The sequence below is a fragment of the Strongylocentrotus purpuratus genome, unplaced genomic scaffold (genome assembly GCF_000002235.5).
Source record: "Strongylocentrotus purpuratus isolate Spur 01 unplaced genomic scaffold, Spur_5.0 spur5_scaffold_20, whole genome shotgun sequence".
In the NCBI taxonomy this organism is placed as follows: Eukaryota; Metazoa; Echinodermata; class Echinoidea; order Camarodonta; family Strongylocentrotidae; genus Strongylocentrotus; species Strongylocentrotus purpuratus.
Genome location: NW_022145606.1, coordinates 26,020,487 through 26,043,655, shown reverse-complemented (window position 1 = coordinate 26,043,655; position 23,169 = coordinate 26,020,487). Strand labels below are relative to the sequence as shown.

Genomic DNA, 23,169 nt, shown 5'->3' with positions numbered 1-23,169 from the left:
CTATTCACCTAAAATGTTATAAAATTGTAATAATATAGTTGGGAGAATTAAGGAATCGATCAGATCATTTTTTTCCTATTTGTATCATGAATAATGGTCCGTTTTCACTCAAATTTTCAGATTATCTTTAATTCTACATCTAGCATTAAAGTCATTACCTTAGCACCACTATTTCCCATGTTAACAATGTTACCAAGTCCCTAACAAGCCCATTTAATGTATTGCCAATCATGTGTGACTTTTTCAAATTCCAGTTCAGTTCAGTTCATTTTATTCAACACAACACAAAGCATGATATAATATGTTACATAAAAAATGGTAATAGTACATCAATCAACACATTGTAACTTAATTGCATCATAAACTGAATGGTTTTAGGACCCCTTAAGAAGATAAGCTTGAGAGCGGGGCCCTATAGTCAACAAAATACATACATGTACAGTAAAAAGAATGTTACTAAGCTACAGAATATATAACATACAAATACTCTCTCTCACACTAACACACATACACACACATACACACACACGCTCACACCCACACACACACGCACACCGACACACAACAGCAGTGCCTTTCCCTTCATGCATACTTACAACCAGCATGGCTGGGTACAAAAATGACAAAGAAGAGACAAAGTAAGGCTAGGCCTAAATCATGCTTCGATACTTGTTCTTGTTCATTCGAATTTCATATATGTTTTCTCAAACATTTTGGGGCAATTATCATTGAGCTTATGTTCCTAATTTTAGTATAAATTTCCTTTGATTGAAATAATGATAAATAGGCACATGTATAACAAGTCGAATGCAACAAATCAAAATATGTTCAAATAGTGATTCGGAAACCAAAGCCTTTGACACCAAAACCTCGCATACCCTTAATCCCCTTACCCCTCCCCCCCCCAACAAAAAAAGGGAAAACATGTCTACATTTGCAACATAAGATTTGGAATCGTCTACATTCGCTAGTGTAGGAGATGTAAAGGGAAAGTTGAGTTTTGGTAGATAATGTGAAACTGAGTGATAATTTTAAACAGCATACTAACTTGACTACACAGTAAAAACGTTGCTTAAAAAAGTGATGTTCACTTACAGTTGTACACTATCTTAAACAACAGTTGAACAAATTGTAAACAATGTTGCTCGAAACAAAAGTAATTTTGTTAAACATTCGCTGTTTAAAATTTAATGACTGCTATATTTACTATACGAGAGCTTTTAGAAAGTGTTGTTTACATATTAGGCCATGTGTCACGTGCCAGTAAAGTGCACGTTGTTTGGAAGCTTTATTTCACATCATGGCCGACCAAGCTACCGACGCGCTTCTAAGTGATTGGGGATTCAATGGCTTAATTGAAATCACTTTTCTATTAACCAATTTTGAGTTTTTAACTTATAGCGTAAGTTCACAGTTAAAATTGTCAGTATTTATACGCAAGTGTCAGAATATAGGTAGACTTAAAATCGTCGCGTCATGCAGTGCGGCACTGATCGCGCACTCGGTTATATTAACGTGTGCTAAATTCCTTGCCATAGAGATTGCATGCATCCCAATGTGCAGTTTATACGTGCGTGCATGTTTTGGCGCTAATTCATGAATTGCAGAATTACCCTACCATATAGTTAGTCTTCATATAACTAGATAGAGACCCAGAAGTAGTGATGCACTTATTCAGAGTATCAAACCCAAATTATACCCCATTATACAACCCTTTTGTTGTAAACAACCCCCACTGAACAACAGCTCCTTTTTAAACAACTTTCTTTAAACAACCCAGTTGGTGTAAACAACACCCACTGAACAACAGCTCCTTTTTAAACAACTTTTTTTAAACAACCCAGTTGGTGTAAACAACCCCCACTGAACAACAGCTCCTTTTTAAACAACCGTCTTTAAACAACACCGGTTGTTTAAATTGTGATTTTAAACAAGTTGTTAAAAATGTTGATCAACTTAGTGTTTAAACTTTAACCAACTCGAGATGCTTAATATTTTAAAAAACTCTCAGATCAGGTCACCCGTTAATCCGAGGTTGTTTAAACTTTTAAACAACTTGTTCACAAACATTTTAACTGTGTAAAGAGGGTTTACAATACGATTGCAGGGCCCAAAGCATTAGTACTTATAGGGCTACCATGTGTAAAAAAAGACATACTATTATTATCATTATAACTAGTATTATCATTAATATTATTTAAATTATGATATTGCATTGAATCATTTATGTAGGACCTTTATGTTCGCATGTTTATGTTCGCATGTGCAAAATACGCAAAGTAAGTTTGAGAACTGCATTTCGCTCAACAAATCTTCTTCTTCTTTTTTTTTTCAAGTTCCTTGGCAAATTTACATTGAATTGTGAATGTTCACGTTTAAAATGAATTAATTTTCAAGTTAATTACTAGGTACATTATTTGTCTTAACCCAGCTTCACAACTTGCTTCACAAGGGGGTAATTCTCAGGAGTATTGGTTAGTATTGTAACTCAATTCAATTGTACCGGGAACAGCTTTGTTCTTATTGTTGTTGTTACAGACTACTTTATCATGAACACAATCAATGGGTGTTGTTTAGGTTATTGACACAAATATATAGTCATTCTCTAAACATAGATGTATGATATCTAACATTTATTTGACTATTCGATTCCTTTCATCGGTATTTGTAAAGGGAAAAATACATAAACAATCAAACGTAACGGACTGACAGTTTTGCTCGTTTCTTTAAAACACCTATAACTCTGCTTCAATTTGTCCAATGGGTTAAAAATATCTCTCATCAATAACTTGTGTTCATTTATTTTGTATGTATTCGTTTTGTTTTTTAAAGTAACACTCTCAGTATTAAAACTGCTTTCCTGAGAGGCTCTGTAAAAATCAAAGGTCAATAATACAGAGGAAATTAAACAAGGATTAAATAAATACATAACATATCATCGAATCTTTGGTTTTGTTTTTGCTTATGACAATTTACTAACTGTAAGAATCCAATCTCATATAATTGTGGTTTTGGGGAGAAGAAACAAAAAGTTAATGTACTCCTAGAGTTTTACTACCCAAAATGAAAGGATTGTTGCCCTCCTTTATTTGATACCAGCTTCGCAACTGCAGCGCACATACTCCTGGAGTTAATTCATTAAGCTTTTTGGGGATTTTGAACAATTTTCTTAGAATTGCCCAGTATAGCATATTTCCGCTAAGCAAAGAGACAACCACAATAATGGAGGAACATTTTTTTTAAGAAAAAAAACCAACCACGTGAAATGTCTTTTATTCCGAATTTCTTTCCTTCCATGTATCACCTTTTCTTTTCTAGTGTTTTTGTTACTCAGAATTACAGGTGAACTGGTTTAAATAAGGCCTATTGAAATACTTTTAGATGTCAGCTTAAATATGTCACATTGTCAAGAAACATAAATCGGGACCAATAAATTGTTCGCAAACTTAAAAAATGACAAAACCTGGTATTAAATGGTATAAACTTTAGTTGTTAACTGTACGGAATTTGTTAAATCATGTAGTTGTATAATGATTTTGTTAAAATAAATAGTTTAGGCTCATTTTCCTTCAAATTCAACTTCTCGCTATTATATATGTATATTTAAAATGTAAAAGCATGAAAGCATCAGATTCGCAAAAAATAATATGAATACTATACTCATAACTCTTAGTTGTTATGATAAACTTGCAGATGTTAATCGGTAGGCGTCGATGTAACTCATATGGTCCGTGTGTATCTACGATTATCTTACTAAGAATGTAAATAACATATTCTCAAATTAATTATTAAACGTATGAGAAAGTTGAAAACGTCCTTAAATAGTTTATGAATGATCAATTTAGATTTAAAGTTGAGTTCAAGTCAATGTGATTACATTTTTAGAGAAGAAGAGGCGGTATTAAATCATTAAAATGGTAAGGACTTGATCATCTAATGTCGTGAAGGCCACATACACTGCAGAAAGAAAAAAATATAATAATTACAAACACTTTGTTTGTCCGAACCTTTACCGTCATATTTCGAATATGATGTCATCCCAAGAGATTTTGTTAAGGTTAATATACCTCTCTAAAAAAGGTGACAGTCAGTGTAATGACACGGAGATTATTCCGAACAGGATATTGCTCATTGATTAGAACTATATACATTTACATTTCACCTAAATATATTGACGTTTTCTTAAATTCAATAATGATGTTTTAAAAAAATGGGCCAGATAAACACTTCAAGTCTGATATAAAACTCGTCTAAGGCATAGATAATAAATTGATTATGATAAACAACTTGATAATTAACATTTGTTCATAAAACACGCGTCCTCAACCTCTTCAAGAGCATAGTTATCATGGGTGGCAACGGTGACCTATAATGGTTAGGAGGGGTTACTCTTGCTCACTGCAAACGTCTAAAATGGAAAAGTAAAGTTATTGCATGAGAGAAATCGGATGTGGGCTTGTAATTTTGAGTCTATGTGTCGAGTATTTGAATAAATTACAACAGACCCCAAATCTTTGTGCGATTGTTTTTACCTCTTTTTTTACAAGGGGCAAAAAGCATGATTCTCTTCTAAATATCATATTTAACAAAGTAACGATACCGCCATAGCATATTTTGTTACGCAAGTATACTAAGTACATTTTCTTTTTCTTTTTTTTTCGTAAATGCAATTATTTATCAAGCTTATCCCTTTTTGCAGTTTGAAAGTAATAAATCACATCCAAGACACCTAAAAAGTGATGTTCCATTGACAAAAACCTTTTAAAAAAGTTTACAAAATATCACTTATATCCGTAAACATGTACCAAGGGAAAACTGCAGAGAGGGTGGGCCGAATGGCGCAGCGTGGTCGGACTGATCTGGGGAGGGGTGGCTGGATGGGGCTCGCGGTTATGGATGCGAATATTATTGGGGCACGCGTTTTTTCTTTATTTATTCATAAATGAAAGTTTTTAATAAATGTTTTCAACAAATATTCCCGGACATGTGTCGTCCCCCAAAGTGAATGCAAAAGGCTTGGGGGTGTCCCCCATTCAATATCTTCCATTCTTATTGCTATGTTGTGTGTTTATTTTATGTTTATGAAAAGTGACCCTCATTCCGTTATATGAATAGCGACTCTTAATTTGTGTTTAGTGTTGGTTATTTCATCTGACTGCTAAGAAAGCATAAATGCTTGTTGGTATTTAGAGGACAGAAGGCTTTTAAAAGGTCCTCTCCGAGAGACCTGGTAATGAGGATTAATGTCTTACCAAAGGGCAATAGCGCATCGCTAATATGTTCAAATAGTGACTGGGAAACCAAAGCCTTGGAAAACAAAACCTCGCATACCCTTAATCTTTTTCCCCGACCCCCCCCCCCCGAAAAAGAGAAAACATGTCTACATTTGCAACAAAAGATTTGTAACTGTCTACATTAGCTAATGTGGTAGATGTAAAGGGAAAGTTTAATTTAGGTAGATAATTAAAAACTGAGTGATAATTTTAAATAGCATACTTAACTGACTAAAGCGGGTTAAGAATGTGATTCCAGGGCCCAAAGTATTAGCACTAATGGGGCTACCATGTGTAAAGAGGACAACTATTATTATCATTATAACAATTATCATCATTATTATTATTAATATTATCTAAATTATGAAATTGGAATGAATCATTAATGTAGGACCTTTATGTTCGCAGGTTTATGTTCGCATGTGCGAAATACACAAAGTAAGTTTGAGAACTGCATTTTGCTCATCAAATCTTCTTCTATATTTTTTCTTCAAGTACCTTGACAAATTTACATTGAATGATATCTAACAATTATTTAAATATTCGTTTCCTTTCATCGGTATATGTAAAGGAAAACACACATAAACAATTAAACGTAATGGACTGACAGTTTTGCTCGTTTCTTTAAAACACCTATAAATTTGCTTCAATTTGTCCAATGGGTTAAAAATATCTCTCATCAATATGCTGTGTTCATTTATTTTGTACGTATTCGTTTTGTTTGTTAAGGTAACACACTCATTAATTAAAACTGCTTCTCTAAGAGACACTGTACAAAATCAAAGGTCAGTAAAACAGAGGAAATTAAACAAGGATTAAGTATTTACATACAATATCATGGAATCTTTGTTTTTGTTCTTGCTTATGACAATGTACTAACTAAAAAGTATCCAATCTCATATAATTGTGGTTTTGGGGAAGAAAAAATATTACAAACATAATGTACTCCTAGAGTTCTATTACCCAAAATGAAAGGATTGTTGCCCTTCTATTTTTATACCAGCTTCGCAACTGTAGCGCACATATTTCTTGAGTTAATTCACTAAGCTTTTTAGGGGTTTTGAACAATTTCCTTTGAATTAACTAGTAAAGCATATTTCCGCCAAGCAAAGAGTCCACCACATAATGAAGGAACATTTTTAAGAAAAAAAAAACACCACTTGAAATGTCTTTTATTCCGATTTTCTGTCCTTCCATGTTTTCCCTTTTTTCTAGTGTTTTTGTTACTCAAGAATTAAAGGTGAACTGTTTAAAATAAGGCCTTTTTAAATACTTCTAGATTTAGCTTTTATATGTCACATAGTCAAGAAACATAAATCGGGCAGATCAATTGTTCGCATACTTAAAAAATGACAAAACCTGGTAATTGTATGAACTTTAGTTGTTAACTGTACGGAATGTTTTATATCATATAGTTGTATAATGATCTTGTTAAAACAAATAGTTTAGGCTCATTCCCTTTCGAATTCAACTTCTCGCTATTATATATGTATATTTAAAATGTAAAAGCATGAAAGCATTAGATTCGCAATAATAAAATGAATAATTTACTCATAACTCTTGGTTGTTATGATAAACTTGCAGATATTAATCGGTAGGCGTCGATGTAACTCATATGGTCCGTGTGTAGCTACGATTATCTTACTTAGAATGTAAATAACATAATAATAAAATTAATTATTAAAACGTATGAGAAAGTTGAAAACGTCCATAAAGAATTTATGAATGATCATTTTAAATATAGAGTTGAGTTAACGTCAATGTGTTTACATTTTGAGAGAAGAGGAGGCGGTATAAGACCATTAAAATGGTAAGGACTTGAACATCTAATTTTCCTGAAGGCCATATACACTTCAGACAGAAATTAATATAATAACTACAAACACTTTGTTTGTCCTAACCTTTACCGTCATATTTCGAATATGAGGTCATCCCAAGAGATTTTGTTCAGGTTCATATACCTCTCTAAAAATGCTGACAGTCAGCGTAATGACACAGAGATTATTTCGAACAGGATATTGCTCATAGATTAGAACTATATAAATTAACATTTCACCTAAATCTATTGAAGCTTCCTAAAGTCAATAATGATGTTTTAAAAAAATGGACCAGATAAACACTTCAAGTCTGATATTAACAACGTATAAGGCATAGATAAGGAAAATATGATGATAAACAACTTAATAATTAACATTTGTTCATGAAACACAGGTCCTTAACCTCTTCAAGAGCATAGTTATCATGGGTGGCAAGAGTGACCCATAACGGTTAGGAGGGGTTACTCTTGCTCACTGCAAACGTCTAAAATGGAAAAGTAAAGTTATTGCATGAGAGAAATCTGATGTGGGCTTGTAATGTTGAGCCTATGTGTCGAGTATTTGAATAAAGTACAACAGACCCCAAGTCTTTGTGCGATTATTTTTACCTCTTTCTTGCAATGGGCAAAAAGCATGATTCTCTTATAAATATCATATTTAACAAAATAACGATACCGCCAAAGCATATTTTTTTTACGCAAGTATACTGAGTGCATTGTCTTTTTTTTTGGTTTTTTTTTGTAAATGCAATACTTTATCAAGCTAATCCATTTTTCCAGTTTGATATTAATAAATCACATCCAAGACTCCTAAAAAGTGATGTTCCCTTTACAAAAAAAATGTAAAAGAAGTTTACAAAATATCACTTATATCCGTAAACATGTACCAAGGGAATACTGCAGAGAGGGTGGGCCGAATGGCGCATCGTGGTCGGACTGATCTGGGGAGGGGTGGCTGGATGGGGCTCGCGGTGATGGATGCGAACATTATTGGGGCACGCCTTTTTTTTCTTTATTTGTTTATAAATGTAAGTTTTTAATAAATATTTTCAATAAATATTCCGGGCCATGTGTCGTCCCCCAAAGTCAGTTCCCCATTAAATATCTCCCATTCTTATTGCTATGTTGTTTGTTTATTTCATGTTTATGAATAGGGACCCTCATTTCGTTATATGAAAAGCGACCCTTAATTTGTGTTTAGTGTTGGTTATTATACCTGACTGCTATTAAAGCATAAATGCTTGTTCGTAAATTAGCAACCAGAGGACAGACGGCTTAAGGTCCTCTCCGATAGACCTGGTAGTGAGGATTAATGTCCTACCAAAGAGCACTAGCGCATCGCCTTGGTTTTCGTATTATTAATATCGACCCTCATGTCGTATTTTTAATATCGACCCTCTTCTCGTATTATGAAGAACGGCTCTGATTTGGTATTAAGAAATCATGCTTTTTTATTTCTTGACTGCTTTTTTTTCTCGACCACATTCATGTAAACTCGCCGAACTTTGACGGTTTTGGCGTGCCATACCCAGGTCTCCGCCAAACAAATACACTGCATTAATGGTTACAAGCTTTATTGAATCCACATGCAATGTTTGTTTTATTCAATCAGATCTCATATTTGTTTGTTCTTTCAGCGTTTCTTCATGCACCACCTTGACGACTGTCTAATGGCCACTCTTGGTATGACGCGGCAAAACCGCGGCGATTTGGGGCGTTTTGATTACGTAAAGTGTCATGCGCTTCATATTCCTGAATCTAATATTAGAACTCAGTAAACACGCGAAATCGATTTTGTGCCCGCAGTTGCCCTTTTTTAAACAAACTTAAGATCGTCATCATCGTCATCATCGTCATCAACATCATCAATACAATCATCATCACCATCACCTTCACCATCACCATCACCACCATCATTATCACAATCACCATTCCCTACCACCCTCATCGTCACCATCACTATCAGCATCACTATTATTATCATAATCACCATCACCATCACCATCATCATCACCATTGTTATGTGTACGTGCTACCTGTAATTTATTTGCAAAAAGAGTATCCATGTGCATATCAAGCTCAAAATCACATTTTGTGACGAAACAAACAATCAAACACACACATAACATTTACATTATCATTACATTTATTTCAATTTTGTTTAAATCTCTCTGGCATAAGGAACTCTTGCATAATTAAGCGATATGTTAAATGAATATGGATAAACAATCTCTACTGTTAACTGTTAAAACTTGTAAATATAGCTATTTAAGTGATTTACTCAGGGTGTGTAGTCGGCGCATGCAGGAGGCCCCTCCTCCCCCCTTTTCCTGTCTGTCTCTCTCTCTCTCTCTCTAAACGAGACCTGGCAAAGGTAGCTGTAAGGAAGATTTGGGTAATGCGGCGATGATTTTCATTGGTTTGCTGCTTGAAATTGAGTAGTAATCATTTGCATACAATACGTTTTTTCCACCAATTAACGACGAACCTCAACCATACGTTCAGTATAAATTCCCTCGCGTAATACTTAGGAGGACCACAAGATCCAAGATACCAGATACCTAGATAGATACCAAGATACCAAGACACGGTCGCATTGCTCCTCATAACAACTTTTCAAAAGGTAAGCATGTTATATTCATACTGATAGAGAGAGAGAGAGAGAGGGGAGAGAGAAAGAGAGGCAGACAGACAGAGAGGAATGAGATAGGGGAAGGAATAGATGAAAATGAGCTTAAAGGTAATACAAAGTTTCGTGAAATTTTGAAAATTGGATCGATAATAATTCTTCAAAATGTTGATATATTTGGATGTCCCTGGAGATTTTTTATAAGCGCTAGAAAATTTAGCCCCTAAAACATTTCTGCTTTCGAGAAATTGAATAACCAAAAATTACCTGTGCTTCCGTTAAATTTGAAATATTTCAAAGAGCGCCTAAGGCCATCCAAAGGCTGGCAAACAAATTGGTTATATTTATGGATATGTCAGCCGTCTTTGAACCGATTTTGATCAAACAACGATAATGTTGTCATTAATATTATATCCTCTTTCAAATTATCTTTCAACAAAATATTGTGTGTAGCCCCCTTTATACCAAAACTCAACTTTCCCTTTAAAGTTGAATTTGCCCTTAGAATATGGTGTCAATAAAGTAAAACTATGTGTTAAAATGATAAATATACCGTATATATATATATATATATATATATGTATATATCCGTATAGATAAAGGGGAATATATAATTTATAAACAATCTTGGGTATAACTCAATTTAATATCATCATATGAAAAATACTAATGTTTAGTGCATTACCTGTAAGTCTTCAAGAAGGAGTCTGATCCACAGGAAAAGTGTTGTGGTATAGTGGTTTATTCACTTGACTATTTGTCCAAGGGTTGAGGGTTCGAATCTTATTACGGCTGCCATAGCTAAGGGGCAGGCTTATGATATTCCAACTTCTTTGGAAGCGGATGGAACTTTATATCATGATTTGATAAACGCTATACAACATCGGTTAATTTTTATCATCATTATGAAGTTGAACCCATTAACTATAAAGTCAAATATTCCTCATGGTTTCATACAGTAGGCATTGATTTCATAACAAAACTCGATTGGTAACTTTTAAAGCGAAGAAGATTTGAATTTTACGTGTGAGTCATTTTTAGAGCCGGGTTAATAATACGATTGCAGGGCCCAAAGTATTTGTACTAATGGGGCTTCCCACGGTAAACGAGACATATAATTATTATCACTTTAACTATTATGATTATTATTGTTATTATTTTCATTATGATATTGTAAAGAATCACTACACGCTGAATGAAGGGCTTAATTCACCCATTGTACTATTCGCTGTAAAGGAAACAGGCCCATTCAGTTAACTTCTATTAATTTTTCTTTTCTTTTCTCTTTACCTCTTCAGAGGGACTTTATTATTCCATTTCAAATACATTATAGACTATTTACAAAACGGGTCAAATGAAACATACGTATTATACATAAGATTAACATAATTTATTAAAATGATCATTATAACATTTATATTATTTTCTTAACTTCTTTATTATCAAAGTATCTTATATTTTCTTTTGTATTTCAAATAACATTTCAGTGATGAAAACAAGATATTTATTAACTTCTTCGGATTGTTTGGTAATTCCCAAAGTTCCGCTTTACTTAATCTTTGTATATTACCAGTTGTGCATAATTTATCAAAAAAATAGGTTAAGTAAATTTGTATTTATTTTACATCCAATAAATAACATTTTCATATCAATTTCGATTTCGATTTTAATAATGAAATATATCATTCTTGAGATAAGTTTCCAGAAAACTAATTTCTTGCAACTAAATCTTACATGCCCAATAGTTTCTTTTTCACGGCAAATTTCAAATTCGTTAGACTGTACGAGCGTCCATGTAAAGAGATTGTTATTAGAGGGCAATATCCTATCAATTAAATTAAAATTATATTGTTTGATATTATTGTCTCTTATCTTATTAAGTTTGAACTGAAATACATCTTTCCAAATAATGTATCTAGTAGGCCTAAAATATTTCGCCAACAATGGAAACCAACTTTCTCTTTTTTTCTTTTCTAGCATTAAATTAACGTAACCTTTCGCTTTAGTACATTCAAAGTTTATAGCATCTAAAGTTGTCTTAATATACATTGTTTCATTGACACTTGAAGCCTTTTTTAAACGTAAATTTTGTGACCAATACTTTGGGAAACCTTTTTTGAAGTTTGACATTTTGAATGAAAACAACATTTTTTTTTGCATCAACTTTTTGTTTTGGAATGGGAGTTTTCTATCCATGTACCTTGATTTATAACATGTTTAATTGGAAAAAATCATTCTTTTATCCACGACGGGAAATACAGAGATTTATTATTATTATTTATATATTATACTGCGTTTATACAGAAAGTGATCTTCCTATCTAGGTAAAATATCAGAAAATAAAATTCGAGCAGAGCGGAATAGATCCTTAACAATATAACATAATTTCAAAAAATCTTTGCAGTCCTTTTCACAGAAACTGTTCTTTAAATTATTGATTTCAACGTTAATAACACTACACTTCACCAATTATATATCAAGGCATGGGCACACAGAGGGTTTGTTAATGTTGGGAACCGGGATAAAATGTAATAAATTATTGAAAATTTATTACATTTTCTGTGTTTTTTTTATTTATGGAAACTGCCCCCTACCCTAGCCCCCGCTGCGAAAAGTCATGGTTCAGTGACAAAGCAATGGCCTCGTAACTGTGAGGCCCCAAGATCAAAACCGTGTCGATGTGCTAGATTAGTGCCCTTTTGTGGGGAATTAATCCTCATTACTGTCATTTATGACTTAAGGGCGTAGGTCCCCTAGTCGATTAGCATAGTAGCATACACATGCCTTAGCAGTCAAGCAAAACACACATTGTCAAATTATTATTCAATAAAATCTGATAATGTATACTATTATCTAGATCTACTATTTTTACATTATTATTAAAATAATTATATAAATTGGGGTAAAACAAAAATATTCCAACTTTATGAGCGACAGTGTACGCGCACGCTCCGGTCCGACTGTAGAGGCCTTTCTATCATCGGCTATATTAAAAACATACAATCAATCGTCAGCTACTTTAGACCTATGTAAGTACTTGAATTAGTGTCCTGATGGGGCTTTGCCGATGGGTTCCAATCCTTCACCCCCCCCCCCCCCCCACCCCCTCGGTATCACACACACTTGACACATGTCATGCCGCTGCAACAACATGAACTAAAATCTACGCCGTAAAATACACATACGTACCACCGTACTGACCACAGACTTTGGGTATTTCAAGCTAGTCTTAATCCGCACTTGAAAATACATTCTGGCAAGCCGGACATTTGCGGCCAAACAGCATGCGTCGCCGCGAACGTCTAGATAGTAAAAAAGCTATATGACAATTTATAAGTCAACTTTAATAGACTTGTTGGTTATTATTGATTTCTTTAATCAGTCGGCAAATGACCGATAGAGGCGTACGTCACATTTGTATTTTCTTCGAAAGAGAAGGTTCCCCCAGATTTCCAGACTTTAAACTTCATATCTTTCAAACGCATCAGAATCAGAACTTGAAAACATGACTGCGGCACCTGCGGTGACTGACCAGCGAGCTGGACCTTACATAAAAAGGGATTGCGGATCAGTCTGCAATTCAAGTTGATCATCGTCAAGCAGCTGCGAAGTGAACCCGCATCGTCTTTCTAATTGTCAACGGGATCTGACTTGACATTGACAATACCAACTGCCTTGACAAAGATTAAATAATCAGCCTCGACGTGACAAAAATAATATTATCTGCCTTGACTTGAAAAGGTAACATTATATGCCTTGACTTGACAAAGATAATATTATCTGCCTTTGTTGACTTGACAAATATAATATTATCGGCCTTGTTGACTTGACACAAATAATATTATCTACCCGGAATTGACAAGGATAATATTATCTTCCTTGACTTTTCATAGATGATTTATATTTTGTCAAATGCACTTCTGATTCTGCATTAAATAATGACGCAAATATATATTGTTAATTATATTACTCAAATAATATATTATTCAAATATATACTGCTTGTTGTTATGTTTATTGGTAATTGTATTGTGTGTATGCAGACTTCAATGGGAGTCGCTAACTAGTATCAAGAGATTTGGATTTGTGTAATGAGAGAAAAAAGGAACCAAAAAAAGAGTCAAAATTGTGAGTGAGAGAATACCGACTGATGATGTTGCGTAATGATGAAGGGAAAGTGTGTCTAATACATTGGTCGGGTGAAAATTTATCAAAATATATAACATATAATACATATATATATATTTAGTTCATTTTGAAAAGATATACTGTTATATCTCTACAAAAGCTATCGACATTACAGAAAGATAATAATTGAAATATAGCACAACCTAATGACTTCAACAGTTAAATCGTTTTTACAATACGATGGCAAAATAGGTAATTTCATCATGTTGTGGCATCTTTATTCATACTCTTCTGATTTTGGACCTAATGGGTAGTGGACTAATTGGAATTAGACAAATGGGAATTGGACCAAGTGGCATTATTATCGCTAGCACTCTCTATCTCTCTCTGTGTGTCTATCTGTAACTCCATCTCTCTCTCTCACTGTCTCTCTCTAACTCTTGCTGACTCCCCTATATTTCTTTGCTTGCTTTATTGCTCTCCCCCTCTCTCTCTTAAAATATTAGCCTTTTTTAGCACAAAATCCAATACAAATATTGCTCAATGCGCTTTACATGAACAAATATAGCTAATGACAGACAACAAAATAATCATTATAAGAAAAAGATATAGAAATAAATATATATGTATTTCAAGAGGCGTGTTTTTAAGTTCTCTCTCTCTCTCTCTTTCTCTCTCTCTCTATCTCTCTCTATCTCCACTACAGGTTTGCAACATGAATATAAACGTCACTATCAGCCTGTTTCTCCTTGCAGCCGTCGCAGGCTTGTCCAACGGATGCTGCCCTGAGAGGTTCATGCAAGTCGGTGACTGGTGCTATTATTACAACTCCGACAAGGTGGATTGGCACGATGCAGATGATGCATGCACCCTTCTTGGGGCGAATTTAGTCAGCATCCACAGCTCGGATGAGAGTGCAGAAATCTATACCTTATGGAAGAGTCTCGTCGATGAGGGTCGCGCTGACGATTCAGACAAGGTGAATAAAGTAGAGGAGTATCTTTTGTTCGTCGCTGTATAGGGGAGGTGTGATGTGAGTGGCAAAATTTAATAAAAAAGAGGCGGTTAGGTTGGGAAAATATGCAGCTTGGAAGAGAGTACATACGTCTTTGCTCCATAGAAGAATTTCGTGGATGAGAGTTACGCCGATGATGGAGTATTGTAGAGGTCCTGGAGTATTTGTTTGTCTTAGCTGTATGAGGGAAGGGTGATGTTATTTGCAAAATGTGATTTAAAACGAGGGGGTCGGAAGGGAGTTGAGAGTGGAGAGCAGGGGCGGCAGAGTGACTTACAAAGTGTGGGGGGGGGTGCACCACAAAATGTGCACTTTTTGGAGTGAAAAAAGGGCCACCACAAAGAGAAATCTCAAAGCGAAAACATAATTTTGTTTAGACATTGGTATATACCTCATCATATTCATTTGCGAGCGAACGAAGACAAACAAATAAGTTTTTTGACGTCGCAGTACGAAAATTACATCTAGAGGGGGAAAACAATCCTGATAGGGTTATAAGCACATTATCACAACGGAAGACTGAACAGACCTTTCATAAGTATCATAATTATATCCTCTATATTTGCGAGCGAGCGTAGCGAGCGAGCTTTGGGGGTAATTGCCCTTAGACGCTTCAAATTAGGGGTACGTTTAATGATAAGAGGAAAAGAGCACACTTATCGAAAGGGAAAAGACACTTATTAGAAAAGAAAATTAGCACGTGTCAAAGTACAAAGGGTTATTATCAGAGGTAAAAATGGGGCATTTATTCAAAGGGATATGTCCAATATAAGAAAGGAAAAGGGGCACCTATTATTGTTAACAGGGAAATTATCAGAGGTGAAAGGGGGCACTTATCGCAAAAAAGGGGCACCGATCAGAGTTTAATAGGGCCGTTTTCGGAAGTGAAGGAAGCCTTTCATGTATATGGGGAAGTGGCTCTTGTTAACAAAAAAAGGAGTATGTTTAAACAAACGGGGAAGTTATCACAAATGAAAAGGGGTAATTATTAGAAGAGGAAGTGGCACATATAAGAAGGAAAACTTGCATTTATTAGAAAGGAAAAGGTTACGTGTCAAAATAAAAGGGGCAGTTATTAGAGGTTAAAAAAGGGTCATTTACCAAAGATGAAAAGGGACACTTCTGAAATGATAGGGACACTTTACATAGGTGAACAAGGGTATTTATGAGAAAGGGAAGGGTCTCTAAAGAAAATGGGGGCACTTAGAAGAAACAAAGGGCACTTATTAAAAAAGGAAAAGGGGCGCATGTAAACAGTTAAAAGAAGTAATTATAGAAATGGAAGTGGCACTTCTTACAAAGGAAAAGGAACGCCTTTCATATTTAAATAGGGCAATTATCAGAGGTGAATGGAGCACTTCTCATACCTCAGGGGTTCGAGGTATTTCATTACTATCAGATGAGCATCCAGGGGCCCGCCTTAGGGCTCTTGGTGGGGTCCAGGGGCCAGAGCCCCCGGAAGCTCTGAGGTTTACGCATTTAATTACGGTCATATGAGCATATGTATATACCTCATTTGTGACATTGGCAGGTCACTTATTTTCTCTCTCACTCTTTCTTTTTTTTTTCTCTGTAACATACTTTTTGTTTAAGTGGAAGGGGCTCGAGCCCCCGAGCCAAGCCGTTATGCATGCCCTGAAATGAAGGCTTGTAAATAAGAATATTTTTCGCCCGACTGTGTATTTTGGAATTTCTAATTTTCTAGCAAACGCATAAAAAGGTATGAATTACAAGAAGATTGAGAAAAAATACCGGAAAACCACGTCATTTCAGTATCATTTTTTAATCACTGATATCGAATAAGAAATACCCCCCCCCCTTTCAGTACGCCATCGTTCAGGGGCTCATGTCTTCTCACCCCTATAACAAAAACACACACGCTTTCCCGTCCTCTCACAATATTTCATCGTTATGCGTGTATCGCTACTATAAAAACCTCCATTGATAAATACAGGTGGCATGCGGAATGTTTAGGAACTTTAATTCCTGTTAACTTTCCTTTTCTTTGAATGGCATTTCATATGTGATTTAATTCAGGTTTTTATTATTGTTATGTTATTTTGGGTTAAAAATACAAACAATTTTTTACTCCTTTACTGCTTTTTGGGTTGGGGTAGGGGGGGCAAGTGCTCCCCTCCCCCTCCCCCCACACACACACACACTTCCGGCGCCCATGGGTAGTTGGACAAAAGAGAGCGTGATCCACTCGTTACACGATACATTCGATGTAGTTCAGCTGCGTTTGACCTGATTTTGATTGTTTTATTGTAAAAAAATATTGTTTGATGTTGTTTTTTTTCTTTTTTTTTCTGGTTGCAATCAAATAAAAAATAAATCACCGAAAAAAAATCCGAAAAGGGGATACGCCAGAGCCAGTGTTTCTAAAATATGAACTTGGAAGATGCTAATACAACTTGACCAATACAGTTTTGACCAGATTTTTGCATCCACTTTTCATAATTATTGTAATCGTTCATTGTACATTCCAACTTGTTTCCTCTCTTTTCTGCGGTAGGGGGAAGGAAAGGGGGCTACATATTTTGACAATCTAACTTCGATTTTGTACTCTTGTGTTTAACTAAAAAATGAGAACGATCATTAGATCCGTATTTGCATTAAAGCCCCACTGCAAAAACCTGTAGGTACGTGCTCCCTCTACAGTATATATAAAACAATGCCTAAGCGGTGCCCGTTGTTCCCCCGTGATCCTCTTTTTCTTATGTTAATTGAGAGCTGAGTTTATGAGATAACCACCTGTCAGTGACCATTGTGGGAGGTCAAATCACTCCTGGCCAAACTAGTGCAGACGGGATTTAAACGAATTAATTTTAAAGAATTAATTTTAATTTTGTTCCCCACTTTATACCGCACATATTTTACAAGATGCGATGATATCGTATTCGCTAAAAAACTTAAAGGGATAGTTTAGTTTTTGTTTAAGATCGCAAATGCCTCCAAAGTGCATGGTTATTCTTCTTATTCTTATTTATGACATTTCTAGTGCCTTTTTAGAACCTAAAAATGCTATGAAGGTAATTTTAGACCCCAACATATATGAATTTAGATTGAATATCATACCAATTCAGCTCCATCTTATAAACAAACAAAAAGGTGACCGTTAATTAATTAAATAATATAACAATACACAGGCCGGCTGGTTGTGCGTATTATAACCAACACGAAAAAGCTTACAAAAAACCAATATTGGCATTGGCTGGAATAAAACGTTTGAGGGGCTATTTCATTTTTCAACGGCTGGTTTAAAATTACTGAATATTTGTGGGTCACCACAAATATTAGAAATGGTTATATGTATGGATATTTCAGCCGTCTTTGAACCGATTTTGATCAAACAAAGATGATTTTGTCTTTTAAATGATATATATTTTTTCAAATTTGGCACTCAGTTTTTCATTATCTCACAATTTGAGTTTGTGTGTAGAGCCCTCTGCAACAAAATCCATCTATCCCTTTCACATCTTCTTCTTCCTTATTCGAAAGAGCAATTATGCCGAAATATTGTCAAAATTTAACATACAACAATATCATTTTCACAAGAAAGATAGAGCGCATTTTATGGCTTTCGAATAAAAAGGTACTATAATAACAAGATTCTCATTGTTAATCTAACGGTTACGCGTATGCAAGGGCAAAGGCCAGAATCTGGTCGATTTAATTGTAACAATATCCACCGAAGATGGTATGATCCTAGATAAAGGACGCCCGGCAGGAAGAAATAAAATAAATGATAATCTTAAACTGGGCTGGGAGTTCGATGATGACGCCATCTTATGTGGCTTGTAGCCAGTGTAGGGAATATTAGAGAGAAACAATATTATACGAACTACATTGCCCATAATTATGAACATCTTTGAGGGTTAAATGGACAGTTGATCGAGCTTTTGTTTAAGACCGCAAATTCCTTTAAAGTAAAAGGTTTTTGCTCTTTTTCTTTTTTATGACATTTCTAGTGCCCTTTTAGGACCTAAAAATAATATGAAGGTTAGTTTAGACCGTAGAATGTGTGAAATCTTGATTAAATCCAATTGTACTAATTAAGCTACGCTTTGCAACAAATACGGTGACCGTTAATTAATGAATAAATAATAACAATTCACTCGCCGGCTAGTTGTGCGTATTATGATCTACACGAAAAATCCAACAAAAAACGAACATGGGCATTGGCTGTAATAAAAAATATAAGGTGCTATTTCTTTTATCAACAGAATGTTCAAATTATCGAATATTTTTGTGGCTCCACAAATAATGGAAATGGTTATATTTATGGATATTTCAGTCTTCTCTACACCGATTTACATCAAACAAAGATGATTGTTTTTCATTAAAAGTGTATGCTTTTTCAAATTTGACACTCAGTTTTGTTATTTATCTCACACACACAAATAATTATGTAGCGCCCTCTTTAACCCAAAACTCAACCATCCCTTTAAAGCCAATTATACTTGGCGTATACTCCTTTTGCTGTTTAAATATAACGTGTATAAATACAGATTCAAATGGACTTCCCCAAACATAAATGGTATTAAAGCACTCATTAAATCCAACAAAGATTTAGGGTATATAATATTCAAAACTAAGGGTAGTCTTGCTTTTTACTTTCGAAAGTGAGAATAGACTTTTGCTGATGTTCAGCCGATGAAGACAATGTTCTCAAAGTACTTTCATTGTATTTGTTTATATTTTTTCCTCAATTGCAATCTGTCTTCAACATCTTGTTTATGTCTTGTTCTTTAATGTGTTCTTTAATTTTGTTCAAAAACATTTTAAATAATAGTACTTTTTTTAAAATGCCTTCCTTATTTGCATGTAATAATTTTCCCCCTCATGCAGGCCTATTGGATTGGACTACATGATCAACAAAACGAAGGCACCTTTATATGGAGTGATGGGACCACGAAGAATTACGAAAAGTGGCAAGACGACGAACCTAATGACCACAAGGGAGAAGATTGTGTGGCTCTCCATAACGAAGGTAGCAATGACTATGACAGGCAGGAGTGGAACGACTGCGACTGCGGAGACAAGAAACCCTACTTCTGCCGCAGATCTGCAACCAATTAAATCACTACCAAAAATTCCCTATAGACATATCGGTTGCCCGGCGAAGAGAAATTTAACCTTCACCGCAGACCTCTCGATTCCTAAATCACTACCAAAGGCCCCCATAGAAATCATGTTCGGATTACGTCATTCAATCTCAATTCAATTCTCCATTAAGTTTATTCATTTATATACAAAAATCACTTTACAAAAATCACTACCAAAGGTCCCCATATAGGTCAAACCGGTGGCCCTTTTGAAGTCTTTCATTTACGGTTAATTGTCAACGAAACGGAGTTAAGTCTTTTGTCAACTCTGTTTGCTACTACGAATTCGTTTGATTAAATAATGGAAATGCAAGCATTACTTTAAACAAACAGAACTTTGACATACCTTGCTCGTTTTCCCTGATTGAGGTGTCATATGAAAGGGCAGAAGCCAAACTTTCTAGAAATGTGATTTTCTCTTTGAAATTCAGATACTGCCCGCCAAATGACTTTTTGGTTTCCTCTCTTCAAACCTATTTTAATCACTCATGAATAAAATATGCACTATATGAGTTGCATCAAATGCAAGAAGAGGATCTACGCTTTTTCAAATATGTGCCATTTATCAATTATAATTGTGATTAAGTTATGATAAAACATCGATAATTCTCGGTTTCGTTTTTTCTGGAACGCACTGTATAGCACTTTAATTTATCAAATAATATTGCAAAATCAATAGAGTCGAAAGCCATTGTTAAGTCCACGAAAACTCCAAGAGTATAACAAAAATTACCAAGAGAACGAGTGACATAATCATGTAAATCAATTAAATTCATTTCAGATGAGCATTGTTTCAGTAAAACCATATTGACAGGGGGTAAAGAGTGACTGGGAAGAAATGAAATCATGCGTCATGTTGTAAACAAATATTTCTAGAATTTTTGAAAAGAAAGGGAAAATTCATATCGGTCAGTAATTTGATATGTTATGAATATAGTTTTTCTTATGTATTGCGACAACTTTAGCTAATTTCAGCCTGACAGGGAAATTCCTGACAACAAAGAGGAGTTGAAAATATAACATAATGGTATTAATATGAAATGAATAATTGTTCGTAATAACTTCAGGATTAGTATAATCTATTCCACAACTATTTGTAGCCTTTAAGTTCTTTACAATTTCTATAATTTCGCTCTCTGCAACTGACAAGTATATATAATTTGTACATTGTGTAGGCAAGAACTTGGCGTAATCATCATTTAAGTTGGGCATTGACTTACTTATTTCATTCCCGATATTTACGAAACATTGGTTAAAATTATCACAAATAGTTTTAGGATCATAAATATCGTGTCCATTGAATGATATATATATGAATGATTTTTTTGTTTATAGATTTACAAAGGACATCATTATGTCCCATATTCTTTTTTCTTGATTCCTTAGGCAATTTAAAACTTAAATCTGTAATAATTCCATTGTTTACCCGATTTCTAGCTTTGTTATATTTTTCTCTTAGTAAAGTTTTTTCGATCATTACACCGTTTCTCTTATCGTTTTTACGTAAGATATTGCCAGTATTAAATCCAAAGCTTATGTATTGTTTTTTTCCTTGGTTTATTTCATTTTTAATATACAAAGATGTAAACAAATCTATAAAAGTATTATAAGCTTTTTCAGTCTTAGAACAATAAATTATTCCAGTCCAGTTTACATTACATAACAGCATCTTAAAATAATCAACAGTTTCTTCTTTAATAATCCGGTTGTTACGCAAAGAGCCACACTGAATGTTGAGTTTCTGTTTAGTAATTTTAATTATTGGAAAATGATCAGAAATATCATTATAGAACAAACCTGAAGAAACATCGAAGTCAAAATGGTTAGTAAACAATATTATCTATTAATGATGAAGTTGTGGAGGTAATTATTGTAGGCCTGTAAATCAATGGTAGTAAAGAGTTAGCATATGTAACGCTCACAAATTTACAAGCTGCATTATTTGTATGCTGCATGATATTTACATTAAAATCATCCACTAAATAAATACGCTTGTTTTCACGGTTCATTTTTATCAGATTCTTCTGTAAATTATCTACGATTGGATTGTGGTTTTCTTCTATATAATCACAACTAAAATGTTTTTTTCATTTCTGTTGTAAAATGTCGATAAAAATAGATTCATAGTTAACAAAATAAATTAATAGGTCAGTTCGGAATTTAAAATCATACATTTCAGAAAGACCAACTCCACCGCCTCGACCTTAAATACAATCAGAGTTAAATAACATTAGGGGAATCGTTGTGTATCCAAGTTTCAGAAAAAACATGAATAGAAAATTGAAAAGGAATAGTAGATATGAAATTAGATATTGCATCAACGTTTTTGTTTAAATTACGTAAATTAAAATGAAGAATACAAATATTATCAGTTTGATTGTCTTGAATTGAACAAAATTTATCAAGAAAGTAGTATTTACAGTCTAGCTGGAAATTATTAATAAGTGAGTTAATAGGTATAATGTCATAATTATCATCGTCATCATTAACTCTTATCATGCCACAGGGCGAATCCGCATTGTGCCAAGCCCCAAATCCCCCTGTGCCAGGTTGTTTTTGAGATAATCTGATTAACGCGATGGATCTATGAATGGGGGGGGCCCAATTTTTTTGAAAATATTCAGCGGCGAATCAGCCAGCCGGCGAGGGCGATTAAGCGGTTGGGGGGGGGGGGGGGGGTAAGAGCACGTATTTTTTTGTTTTGGTCCAGTTTCCGAGGGGAAAAATTTGCGCCGACTAAACCGGAAAACGAGGTAGAATGTTCCACTGGGGGATGCTGGAGAGGAGGTCAATTCATTTTTTGTTGGTTTTTTGTTGGGGGGGGATCAAGGGGTGTCTGGGGGCCCGCTTTTGTTTTTTTGTTTTACAAAAGGTAACATTTTAGTTACTTTCCTATTTTATCCAAAAGCTAGGAGGGGGGCCGTGCCGGTAAAATCGGCCCGTGGATCCGCGCATGCACTCAATACAAGGTAACATTAATAAAAGTGTCTTCGATGTTTCAAAGAAAACATTAAATATGGTATCTTTCATTTAAATGGTGTAAAATATATTATTAAGCATGCTACTTGAACATTCATGAAAAAGTTAAGTAAACATTCATTCAATGAAACAACAATCATGAGTAAATCATCTGTTGAGAGAAGAAAGGGCGTTAGTTCTGTAGTAAAGTATAAAGGTTATTGCATGAAACAGACGAATCCA

General features: G+C 34.6%; 1 protein-coding gene across 1 annotated transcript; it reads left to right on the top strand.

Moving 5' to 3' along the window:
- Nucleotides 1–14,560: 14,560 nt before the first annotated feature.
- On the top strand, nt 14,561–19,973 carry LOC100888083 (alpha-N-acetylgalactosamine-specific lectin-like). Its single transcript, XM_003728546.2, has 2 exons — nt 14,561–14,824; nt 19,712–19,973. The coding sequence occupies exons 1-2, from the start codon at nt 14,561–14,563 to the stop codon at nt 19,940–19,942; spliced, it is 495 nt and encodes a 164-aa protein (XP_003728594.1). The 3' UTR covers nt 19,943–19,973.
- The last annotated feature ends 3,196 nt before the right edge of the window (nt 19,974–23,169 follow it).